Source organism: Falco rusticolus, chromosome 18 (genome assembly GCF_015220075.1).
Source record: "Falco rusticolus isolate bFalRus1 chromosome 18, bFalRus1.pri, whole genome shotgun sequence".
Lineage (NCBI taxonomy): Eukaryota > Metazoa > Chordata > Aves > Falconiformes > Falconidae > Falco > Falco rusticolus.
In genome coordinates, this window is record NC_051204.1 from 1,559,259 (window position 1) to 1,572,112 (window position 12,854).

General features: G+C 53.5%; 1 protein-coding gene across 1 annotated transcript in view; it reads right to left on the reverse strand.

The window, feature by feature from the left end:
* CRHR1 (corticotropin releasing hormone receptor 1) overlaps positions 1–12,854 on the reverse strand; it is a 29,458-nt gene that overhangs the window by 11,355 nt on the left and 5,249 nt on the right. The window contains exons 2-3 of the mRNA XM_037411442.1: positions 9,237–9,321; positions 240–359 (exon numbers count right to left, since the gene is read on the reverse strand). Coding sequence (XP_037267339.1) covers positions 240–359; positions 9,237–9,321 — 205 coding nt within the window. The remainder of the gene's footprint in view (positions 1–239; positions 360–9,236; positions 9,322–12,854) is intronic.

Below are 12,854 nucleotides of genomic sequence, written 5' to 3' on the forward strand. Positions count from 1 at the left end.
AGCCCTGTCCCCCTTCGCAGGGGCATGTCCAGGACGAGCTGCTTGTAAAGCTGCTGCTCTGAAACCTCCCTCCCTGAAATTCAGGATATGAGGGTGGGCTTTTTTCTTTTTTGGCTGATGGATCCCACAGAGCCCCCGGGGGGCTCTGTACTCATGCCCCCACAGCCCCTGATGCACATGGCTGGCTGAACTCCCCCACCCTTCGCCCATCGTGTGCCCACCAGCGCTGGTCATCTTACTCGTGGTGTTGTACCGCACGCCATAGAAGTACTCGGGGCAGGGGCGAGCTACCAGCTGTCCCACCGCGCTCCGGGGCCAACACGTGCCGATCAGGTCTACCGAGGCGTTGCACTGGGGACCTGCAGGGAAAAAGGGTGGAGGGTTAGTGGTGGTCTGTGGGCCACCATGAGCCACCTCCAGGCTGTTGAAGGGCCAAGGTCTGCCAGGAGAGCTGGAGCTGTGGTCCTGGCTGAGCTGATGGGTTGTTGCAAGCTCGGCCCCCCCAAAGACCCTCATGGCAGACACCAAATGGGGTCTGTGCCAAGGTTCCCCAAGGGCTGGTTGATCCATCCTGGCCATGACTATTGCCCTGGACCTGTCTGAGCCCCTGTAGTAAGCTCAGCTCTGGCACAAACCTGGTTTTCTGTCCTGGCTTCCCAAGTCAGCTTGGAGTTCCCTGCCTCTGGTCTTCCAGCCCTGCTCCTTTCTTCAACCATGGCTTTGGCATCCAGCCCCACAACAGCCAGCAATAAGCTAGATATTCCCTTTTCTCGTGGAGACTGCAGCCTGGTCTGACACTGAGCTGGTGGGATGCTCCTTAGGGCCCCTCCAATTCTCTCACACCTCCTGGCTGCAGGAGCTCCTTCCTAGCGGTTCCTGTTGGTCTCTTCCAGCCTTTCCCAGGAAGAAAACTCCAAGTCTGCTGCTGCTATTTCAGATTTCAAGCAGGACTTGTGTGCTTTTCCCAGCTACACAAGTATGCTAACGTAGGCATTAGGTAGGCCAGATTGCAGGCTTTTTTATGTATAATTTGTATATATTTAGAACAACATGTACTGTAGCTAAATATGTCCTAGCTACATTTCAAAGTGAGGTTGGAAGCAGAACGGCTGTAATATCCACAGAACACAATCCTTGACAAGCAGCAGGCAGATGGGCAGCAGAGCCTGGAAGGGGCAGAATTCAGTGCAAACCACTCCTGGGTACCAGCAACACGTGTGCTGTCAGCGCAGAGGCAGGCGTTGCCATTTCTGAGACAAAACACCCCAATTCACAGCTCTGGGGGTGTGAATGCAGCGTTTCCTCTCCACCCAGACCCGATTATTTGAATGACTTTCCCAGAACTTCCAATGGATAGAGCTGGCTAAAGAGTGACCAAGCAAAATACTGTTTTATTAATATGATGAAGGTTTTCATGGAGGAATATCTGTTTTCATTGGTTATCTGAAAAATTAGGACCTTGGTTTCTTGGGATGTTCTCAGAGCAAATTTTCAGTGTGAAGGAAAGGAGGGTTTTCCTCAAGAGTCTTTGCAAGGGTAAACAATTTCCAAGCACGTGAGCTGGGGAAGCATCAGAGCATGGTGAGCATTACCTTCTGCCTTCCATAGCTTGTGATGAGAAATTAATTTTAATGGTGACCTTGCTTTTAGGTTTGCTAATGTGTATGGTTGCTGCAGCAACCTTCACTTTCAGTTAACTGGTTTAAGCTTGTCTTTCTTAGGAAACAAGGTGCATTTAATCACGTGTAGTGTGCGTGTCTATGCGTATCTGCATCCATTAGTGTTTGTTGAGCTCCTTAGTTGTTTTGACCCAAATCTGACAGAGAAATAGAGGGTCACAGAAAATTAAGTGCCTGTATAAAAATTTATGATAGTATTTATCCAGGTAGGGAAAAGACAACAGGGAATTGCTTCAACTGAGGACAAAATTATATTGCAAGCGCTCTCCCTGTTAGCCACCTGGGAATTCACCCATGGGAGATGTTGCTTGAATATCTGGAGCAGGAAAAGCTTCACTTGGAATAACCCAGCACAGAAAAATGGGGTTTGCACAGTCCCAAAGCCCAGAGTAGCTCATGCAGTCCTTGAAAACCCTCCCTGTGTCCAGTGGGGCTGCGCACAAACTCCATTTTCTCTCTGTCTTCTCATGCCTCAGTTTCCCTCCCACGTCCCAGATGCTGTGCTGGGGCACAGAAGCAGACTGCTTGGGGTGGGGGGGCAAGCAGGAAGACTCAGTAATTAAAAGTCAGTAGAGCCAGAGAGCAGTAGCAACGTACCCTCTCCATCAGTGAAACAAAACCACAGCGATGCAATTAAGAACCAAACCCAAGACAGATTCAAGGAAATGATGTGGTCAGATAAAGGTGGCATCATTCTGCTACACATCTGCTCAAGCCTGGATTTATTATCTCCGCATTTCTCCAAGGAACTTAATTTACTGCTGCTTGGCCCTGCCATCAAAGCGCCGGTGGACGCCCACCAGGTGACAAAAGGAGTGGATGGCTCTTGCAAGTCCCCCCGTGGCAGGGCTGCAGGGTAAAGGTGGAGCAGCATCACCAGGAGATCAGTCCCCTCCTCGTCCCGTGGGTCAGGATTGTGGGGTGGGGTGACATTTGGGCTTGGGGGCTGCCTTGGATGAGCAGAGCAGCAGGTTGTAGCAGGCTCCTGGGACCTCGCACTGTGCACAGCAGGCTTTGCCCCAGCACCATGGTAGGCAGTGTTGTGAGGTCTGTCCCATCAGTTTTTAACCTGGTGGGTAGCTGTAATATTTTTCCTGGGGTCACACCGAGAACCGCCTTGATGAAGAAGAGCTGAAGAAAGCAGATGCTGCTCTTTCTGCTCTCTTCAGCACACACGGGGGGGGGGGGGGGGGGGAAATCATCTCATGCTGGGGAAGGGTTAAGTAAAACAGCGAAGGCGATGAGTTCGGTGAGGGCTTCGACATCCCTCTGCCCAGCATGACAGTGTGCTCCAGCTGTTCCCCAGTGGCATGAAGCCTCCAGCACTTAGAGCACTATTTAGCATGGAAATTATATGTATCAGTGCTAAATGCTTTCATATCTGCTTTGCGGCCCATCTGTATTTGCAGGGGGATTATTCTCCCGGTTCTGCAGATGCCTGCTCTAGCTTCCTCAGCGCCGCTGGCTGCGCAGACACTTTTGGTCTTTGCAGCTTTACAGCAAGAAAGGTCAATGAATTTCCTATCTGCACCAAGACCCCTGGTTTGGCTCCCTCCTGCACAGAAGCATGACATTTGGGGTAGGAAGGAGCCGCTCCTGCTTTAAGACAGGGAATGTGGCACTGGGGGAGTCACTCGAGTCCCTTCGCGCCGTTTCATTCGGGTTGTGCTGCTTTGGAGCCGTACAAAGCGTTTGCTTTCTTCTGAAGAAAAAAAGTACCTGTCCAGGGACTTACACTGGGACAACTATACCACAATAACTGTCTCAGGATAGCTGTAGCAATATCCCTCCTGTTTATACAAAACATCCTCCTCCAGCCTGCTTCCACCACTTGGGAGGCCCCTGGGATGGCTCCAAGCTGAAGCCACGCAGCCATGTGAAGCCTGGCAGGGAAAAGCTCTCCAGTCCCAGCTAATCTGCCAAGAGGTTTTGAGCAAATTTAAAGAGGATGGAACATGTTTATCCTGGGCCAGCACCACCAGACGTGTGGCCACAGTGCTCTTGAGCCAATGCCAGGAGGTCTGAAGTGTTACTGTACCGTCAAACCATTGCTAGGGTGATGTGAAGAGGACTAAACCAAAGGTGGTGCTGATACCGCCGTGCTGGTAAACATGTCCTCATCTCACACGGGGCAAAGCTCTGCACCAGCGCAGCATCCCAGCTGGCTGCTGTGCCCCCAGTGATGCTACAGCTGCCCCAAGGGCGAAGCTTCTCTCTCCTTGTGCAATGCAAAGGGGCCAGGAGCGCTGGTGGGAATCTCTGAATCACAGGCTCATTCCTGTGGTTGGGAGCGGTGGGGTTATTCACCTAAGGTGTCTCAGGAAGCTGAGTAACAGCTGAAAGGTGTGCGCTCATATCTCTACCTGTCCTGAGCTCTTACTCAACCACAGTTATCTCATCCCATCCCTGCAGCCAGCGTGCAGAAGATCCTTTGTCCCTCCCAGGCAGCTCCACCACACTGGTGGAGCAGGAGGAACCATTTCACACCTTATTGCCCCAAAGCCAGGGCCTTTGGGGGATGCCCAAGGAAGGGTGGCTCCATCCCAGCTGTGGAGTCACTCAGGTGCTAAATGCTTGAGTAACACCTTGAGGGAAACGGCACTGGGGGACAATTTGTGTTAACGCAGGGTTGAAACTGGAGTGGTGTTGCTGCTTGCTTGCCCCCTGAGTTGGGGCTGGGCACTCTGTATGGCTGGGAGCAGCTGTGGTTGCCTCAGAATACTCAGATCCTTGTCCACACCCTACCTCCAGCACTGCTTTTGGTGGCATTAGGTGTTTCTGTTTACCCTTGTAAGAGTCCAGTCCTTAAAACATCACCAGCAGTCCTCCCAAGCATTCCAGTTCCATGATCCTCAATGTAAAATAATTACACAGGCTAATTAAGTGTTATGATAGCAAAGTGTCCTTGTAATGAATTTTCGGCTTGTTGTTATTGACCATCACTGACTGTCCCCTTGGGTCTTTGCTGCTCTTCTGGAGAAGACTAAATTAGAGGCACCAAACCTAGCTTCTGCCATTGGTATTGATGCACTTGCTCAGTGTCGTCACTTCAGATGGATCCAGGTACGGTTCTGTGGAGCACATGTAGTTATGGAATATATGAGGTAGTGGGTCGGGTCTGGGACACATCCCGTTCTCATGGTATGACCCGTGGAGTGGTTGGAGTTGCATTATTACCAAGGGCAGCAGGAAGAGGCTTATTCCCTGCTCTTGGCTGGGTTTTGCTGGTGGGTGAGCGAAGCAGTGTAATCCCTCACCGGCAGAGTTCTCCTAGCAAAGGCTTCTGGTTTGGCTACAACTGAACAGGGTAGCTGGCAACAGTTTTACTGCATCCAGTCCAAAGTACAGTTTAGCTGCTGTAGCTGCTGCTCATGCTGAGATGTGCCAGGACACTGTTTTCTACCAGAAAACCTCAGCACCTTCTTCCCTCCTCCGCTACAATAAAATCTATGAATATAAGCAGGTTTCTATTGACATCCCTGTTTCCTGGATGATGGAGAAGAATGGCTTTATCGATGCTAGTGTACACTTCAGCTGCTATGATTTTCCATATAGGTGAGTTCACATGTTTTGGTTCCCAAACCTGCCCCAGTATCACCACTCTCCCTCAGTGCCAAGTCCCTGCCAGGGCTCAATGCTTCTCTTTAGCCCCTGCTCATCTCCTTTATTAGTATTTCTGTGTTGATGGGAGAGATGCCAACGAGGCTGAAGGGAAAAGAGGCGCCCATGTTGTTAATTTGACCTTTATGAATTTAAATTCCAGTCTTTCCCCAGGGGAGTCAGTGAGTGAATCAAACAGCAGTGGCAGGAGAAGGGGCTGCTGGAGCAGTGTCAGCGGTCTGGGGAGCTGAGCTGGAGCAGGTGGGAAGTCTCTTGGTCAAACTGTCACCCGCTGTGAAACGTGTTTCCAAACCTGTCTGATAAAGTGCCCATGAAGGAAATGCTCTCATTGCTTGCTGCTCGCCTGTGCTTCTTAGCCACAGGCTTTTGCTATATCTGGACCAAGTTGCTTTGCTTTATTTAAATGCAAAGCTATGCTCCCTTCCCCTCCTTGGAAAAGCCTCCAGTTAAAAAAAAAAAAAAAAAAAAAAAAGACATTTCTATTCAGTTCTGCACAGCTTTGGTGTCATTTTCCTTTGCTTTAGGTGAACCTGCAGTGGCAGGAAAGGTTTCTTCCCTGGGAAAGAATCAGCTGTTCTCCCCCCTCTCTCTCTCTCTCTCCTGAGCCCATACACAGGATTGAGGATAACAATTTGTTGTGATAATGGTTTAACAGCTTAAAGGAGTGGATCGTGCAGTCAGGACCAGCCGGGGCTATTAGCAATTGGGTGCCAACTCCCTGGGCTGATCCAAGCTTGGGTGCTATGAATGTAAAACAAGCCCATAAGTGCTCTGAGCTCGCTCTGCTTGAGTGCTTTCTGTTGGGCTGCTTTGGAAAAGCCTCATCTATTAATTAGGAAGAGGCTCTCCCATCTGCTCAGATTCCCCTTTCCTTCCCCAGGGAAGTGCCGGGATGGGAAGCGGTCCTGCAGCTGCAGGGGGATGCTTTGCCCTGATGGGTGAAATGACCTTGTTGCTCCCTGACCGGCTTCGTGGCAGGGCAAGGCGAGAAGCAGCTGCGCACAGACCCCAGGGAGCTGAAATCATCAGGAAGACAAATTCACAGTCTGAGGCATTCTGTAGGCTGGGAGCCCTTGGGACAAGCACCTATGCACCCCGCACAAGGGATGCTCATCCTCGCTGCATTCTTTTGCAAGCCTCATCTGGGAACTTCTTGGCTTCCAGATGTTTGAGGGTGCCACTGACCTGACTTTCCTGATGCACCACGTTGACCTCAAGTCCAGCCTGACATGATTTCTGCCTGGAGGAGGAAATATTCACCACTACTGAGGAAAGCAGCCTTTCTGGTGGAGTGGCCAGTTGTGCATGGTTGCCCACGTGTTCTAGCACTGGCCAGAAGTGGAGGCTCATTGAGAGGTATTTTTGACACATACCTAAAATCTCAGGTTGGACCATCACGCCTGTGCAGGAGCCTGAATGCCAAGGGACATTGCCCAGCATCGGGGACAGTGTGCTTAGAGGAAGATGGGTAAATCCGTGCTCATAAGAGGGCAGGACAAGGTAGCTCTGTGGGGCTCATCCCAGGATGAGGGTTTGCTTGCCCATGCCTGCACCCCATGAGTCTGGTAAGCATCCCCCCCGACCTGTCTCCACCACACTGTTGTGAGCAGAGACCTTTCCAGCTCAGTGCATGTGCCTCAGGGAGTGCTGGCACCCTGGCGATACCCCTGTCCAGCCATGCATCCTCATTAAAAAGTCTGAGATTAAATAATGAAGGGATTGGTGAGCAGAGAGGGGAGAAGAGCTCATGCTGGGCTGTTTTTCGGAGGAGAGGTGCTGCACACAAGCACAAGGCAGGGCGCCTCCATGCATCCGACTGATGCCCTGCTGAGCCGCGTGCCAGAGGACCAACTGGGCTTGTGTTACCAGCATGTGCCATTTCCCAGGGGTTGTGCAGACACTAACAAATTAAGTCTCACGGCCTCGCTGCAATTCTCATTAGCATCATCCTAACAACCTTTCATGTTAAATAGCCTTGAAACAAAGTTTTCAGGTTTGTAAATATCCCTCCCTAGGAATTGCTGCTTGAATCAGGCAGGGCTTAAACGGACTCCAAGGATGAAGGCTGGTGCTGAGCTCCACTTCCCAAGCAGCAGGCATAAGACAATTAGTTTCATGTCTACCTCGTGTTCTAAGCCCCCTTGTGAAGCTGGAAGTGGCTCTCACATGCACCATCCCCATCCCAAATGAATGAATTACTCAGGGATGGCAGGTTGGATGCATGGAGTTTGCAAATCTGAAGCCTGACATGCTCCCTTGTCCCAGGGTGATGGGCACTGAGCTGCAGTAAATCCTGCTGGGATTCACACCAATAAATCCCTACTGAGCGAAGCAGAAAGCAGCACCCACTGCTTGAGGGCAGCGGCAATTTCAGGGCATGCCCATCAGCAAAGCCATGGCAGAAGTTCTGCCCACTCTCTACCCTCTCCCCTGGGCTCAGGAGGTTCCAGCAGTGGGCTGCAAAGGCCATGAGCTGGGCACGAGCAGGCTCTGGGACCTGCCTGCTGCCCCGGGTCATGCCACCAGGTCCGTGCATCACAAGAAGATCCTGTGGTGCTTGGCTGGTGCTTCTGTGGGTCAGAGCCCACAGCGCTGGACACATGTTGTGGCAGGGGAGACGAGTAAGAAGAAAACAAATGCCATTTATCACAGCCTAACGTGGCCAAGGACAGCCACCTGGCCGAGCGGAGTGATGAAACCTTCAGGGAGCAAAGCACATGAGTGATGACCAGGTTTTTTGTCTGCGCCATGGCCAGGTCAGAGACACGCAGGCATTTCCATTTCCACAGGCAACCTTGCTCTCCCTCAGCTTTCTGCCTCCATTTCTCCCGCTGGGGATGCCCTGGGGATGCTCCTTGCAGGGCTGTGGTGGCCTGGCCTCAGCCAGGCACTGAATCAGCTGGTGCCAAGCTGTAATTTTTCAAGAAGGAGTTTTTAATGCTGCTGTTAATGGGAGCCGGGTGGCAGGCAGCCATCCATCAGCGCCGAGCCTCCGCAGCCATCCGTCACCCTGATGGAGGCAGCTGCTCTGAGCAGCAGGGACGGGAGCAAAGCAGGGCAATCGCCTGGTGCCTGCTCTGGTCTTCATTCAGTCCTGGGAAAATGAACTCTGCAGCATCCTTGAGCTGGGGAGGACTTCTCTCCTTGCTCCTGTGAGCTCCTCTCCTTTCCCTCCTCCCCTAATGCCTGTCCCTGAACCAGACCTGTCACTGCTGCAGTGACACCCAAGTCACGTCTTGAATGTAGGCTAAAAGCCAGGTTTGGTACAAACACATCTTGGGCTTGACCCAGTTAGACGCAAACTCCAGTATGGGTGTTGAGTAGGACTGAGCTGCCCGTGGCCCTGCTGGTCTCACCCAGCTCGGCTGAGGCAGCCCTGGCCGTGGCCATGTCCCCAGAAGCTCCTCGTGGCTGGTGGCCCGAGGTTCTCAATGGCACACATCTAGGAGCATTGGGGGACGGAAGGTGGCCGAGCCCTGAGCACAGGCTGGCCAGACTGCACTGCTGACGTGGTCTCTGCAGAAAGTCACAACCTCCAGTTGTCACCCCTGGGCAGGGGGACTGCAGAGGGGGGGACACACAGGGGACAAAGGTCCTGGTGTCCCTGGGCATGGCGCAGAATGGGCAGCGCAGGAGTAAGAGCCAGGCAGATATCTCTTTGCCCACCTCCCCCTCGAGCCCAGACCACCAGACATTTATTTTCTCTATTTTTAGCTCTCCTGAGCTCTGCACCTTTTACCTGCCCCAACTGTCACCCTGCAAAGAGGCTGCAGCAGCCGGCACGGGGCTACAGCGCAGCCTCCACGCACCCCACCTCCCCCCAGAAAGGATCTGGGCAGCTGCGGATCAGCCAAGAGACCCCCTCCACAAAACCCTCTTCCAGCCATCCCTGCTGCTGGGGTCCCCTGGGGATGGCTGGGGACACAGGACACTCACCGGTGTGGTTGGTGACAGGCGTCAGGCTCTCGCAGTACTGCTCTTGGATGGAGGTTGCGACTGGGCTATCCCAGAGGAGAAACGCCTGTGCAGGGAGAGAGCAGACCACAGGCAGGGTTACATGTGCAAGGTGCCGCTTCCCCAGCCCTCAATCCCTCCTTGGACAGGACAGTGGGTGGGTCTGGTCTGGACTTGTCCATGTCTTGATGGATGCCAAAGCTGCCTGATGGATGGGTACCCGTTTGCAGGATGGGTTCCCAGCCCAGAGGAGCTGGGCTTACCCAGCTTGCGGCTGTAGGGCTGATGCTCTCTGCTCTGTTTCCCACCCACCGATCCTCTCCTGCCCCAAATATCCCTCTCAGCAGCCCACAAGGTGGCCCTGCACAGCCCCTGCCAGGTCGAGGAGCTTCTGCTGTTTAGCAGTTTAATCAACACTTTTAGTTTTAGCTTCTTTGCATCCCAAGAGCACACAAGGGAAACATGAGGAGCCTGACACCATGCTTGGATTTTCAATACCTTACTAAAATCACAGCCTTGTAAGCTGTCAGTGGGAAGATGTTAATGCATGTCCTTAAGGAGATCTGATCCCCAGACAACCAGGTCTGGCTAAAGACTTTTTTCCAGGAGGGAGGCTTGTCTGCAAACACTGACATTCCCATTGCACTGACCAGGATCTATCCCACCCCTTCTCCAGAGCAGCTCCTGGGCGGTTCTGCAGCTCCACTGCAAGGGAAAGCCATCAACTCCATCTGTATGGGAAGCTGTTTTGGAAAAGCTACTATGGAATTATTGTGCCTTTGCAGGAGTTTGGGGAAACTAAAACCCAGGAAGGCAATTGCAAGTGGAAGACGGCAGAGGGATGGTGCTGTTAGACCCAAGGCTCACTAGCGAGGCAGGTGGGGAAGGAGGGGACCTTCTGTTTTGCAAAACACACAGATTTCTACCAGAGCACCTGCCCAGGTCCTCCTCTGGCTCAGAGGCAGGTGACACGGTGACACAGGCTGGTCCCCTCTGCTCAGGGGACGGACGCCAACCGTGGATGAAGCAGAACTCCACTTCCCTCAGCCCAAGCCTGCCCTGCGAGGGCTGACCAAAGCCCTTGGAGGAAAGCTCGCTGCTGAGTCAACGGCGGAGCCGTGCCTGGAACGACCGGCACGTACATCCCCCGGGATGCTCAGACCTGAGCCTGGAGTCAGCAAAGGCTGCAGCCTCCTCTGCTTGCATGGAGGGTCCCAGCTCCCCAGGGCGGTGGGCTCGGACGCTATCCTGTGCTGAGCCAATGCAATGAACAACAACCTCCAGGCTGGTCCCTACTGCCTGGTGCCCCGTCCCCAGTGCCAGTTACCTTCAGAGCTGCTCTGGGTGGGGAGGAGACCATCCTCCTCCTCCCCTTTAGTCGTATAAACACCGCCTGCTCTTGCTGGCACACCCAGCGATCTCCTGTGCCTTACCAAAGCATTAGCAGGATTTATTCAGACATGGAGACAAGCTCAGCACCCACTTGCTCTTTTCCAAACAACTATTTACTGCCTGGGGAAGCTGGTTTTGACAGCAAGAGAGATGTCAGGCAGACACATAAATGGAGCTGAGAATAACTTCCTTGTTATGACTGCTCCAGATGGCACAGGGGATCCGGCAGCAGAACCCTGCCCCAAGTGCGGGTGCTGCAGGGAGCTCCTGCTGTGCTGCTCCTGCGGGAGCCGGGACCCTCCTGGGTCTCTTTGCTGAAAGCTGAGACCACCCAAACTCCAGCCATGGGGTAAGCGAGGGGGCGTGGGGTCAGCTCCCCTCTGCATTGATGCCTGCGTCTGGTGCCCACCAGACCTGGTGGCTCTTTGCACAGGTAGCTGGGACACAAGGGTTCCTCCCGAAAGGGACTGGGGTGGTTTGCCTACCTGAACAGGCTCTCAAGTGTTAATTGGATGTGTTTCGCCTAATTGCAGCCTGCTCTAGCCTGGGAGTGCCAGTTCTCCTTCCAGACACAGGGAGAGGTCTTGGCACTGAGCAGCACCATGGACCAAGCTGCAGCTAGAGGGGGGCATGGATGGAGTGCAGTCTCTGGCTCTTTGCAGGCTGAAATGAGCTGAAACAGCTACAGAAGGAAGAAAGAAAGGGGGAAAAAAAAGGTTCCCCAAACCACAACAAACCCCAACAGCTTTTTTTACCAGGCTCTGAGTCTTGTCTCACTGCAATGTGGCCGATGCTCTTGACAGAGGTTTTTTCCCACTGCCGTCAGACCCAGCTCAAGTGGAGTAAGCTGAGGAAGGTGGCAGCTGCAGGTGGATTTGCACAAGCCAAAAGCATCCTGGTGTGGTACCCTGATGGTTGGGCTCTGGTCTGTTTTGCCCTTTGGGGCTTAGTTTAACCCCTCCCCAGGCTTTGCAGAGAGAATAGGTCAAAGCTCCGTCCTTGAAGAGCTTCTCCTGCCAGAGCATCGCTGCCGTAAGATGCCACATGGCACCCAGCAGGTCCCAGCCTGGCCGGGCTGGAGCCAAGCACACCTCCACAGCCCCAAAACGGCGGTGGGTCGTGTTCAGGCCAGAGAGGGACCGTGTCCCTCTGCCCTCCTGGCCCTGCTTTGACACGGGCTATGGCAAATCATGCTCTGCAGTGAAGAACACCTCCACGACCTCTCTCAGACTGCCAAAATCCTGGAGAGCTTCAGCTGAGTGTTCAGCTGCATGGGAAAGAAAAGCAATCTGCTTTTCTAGAAGTCGCTGCTTTGCATAGAGATCCCGGTCAGCCCAGGGAGTTGCTCCCACGGGGATGATGGTTCTGCTGGGAGCTGCACGGGCCCCAGTGGTCCCCAGAGTGGCAGCAGCTTCTCCTTGGTTAGGAGCCACCAAAGGCTTCACTGCTGTTGCCTCAGCATCAGCCCAGCTGCCTTCCAGGGGCTGCAAACATCTCGGTCTGACCCACGGGGAGGCACGGCAGCAGATGCCGGTGGTGCTGGGTTAACCTGGGACCCCACGGAGCAGCAAGCTCCTTCCTTTTGCCCCCATGTTCCCTGCAGTGGGATCAGCTGCCCCCCCCGCAGTCCTCACTGCATGGCTCAGACACCAAAACCTGACGCTGCTCTAGCGTTTACTGCATCCCATGCACAGCAAACGCCAGAGACAGACGGGGTCCCCCCACCCCCCATTGTCAATGCTGTCCCAGAGGGGAAACTGAGGCACCGAGTACCACTGCCTAGGGTCACCCAGGTCGTGCTGCGCCATGTGGGGCAGGTCGCTCCTATCTGGACCCACTAACCATGTCTTGATGCAATGCCACTGGGTTTTTCAGAGCCATTCCCTATGCCGAGGGGCGCAGAGTGGCAGGTCCCCTGGGCCAGGAGATGCAGGACAGGCTGGGACAGCGTCAGCTCTTCAGCACGAGGGGGCTGGGGGTGTCACTGCTGGTATAGCAGTGAGCAGCAAAGTCATACGCACACACACAGTGTCAGTCTCTGTGACCTGCCACTGACCTAGCAGCAAAATTCAATTAGTAACAATTAGGAATTAATGTCCCCCTGCAGTGCTTTCCCTCTCCAAAGCAATCCATGGATATTAATTAATATATTCACATCTGAGTCAAACATCAATCCCCCACACTGTACTACCCAGAGACAGGCTTGTC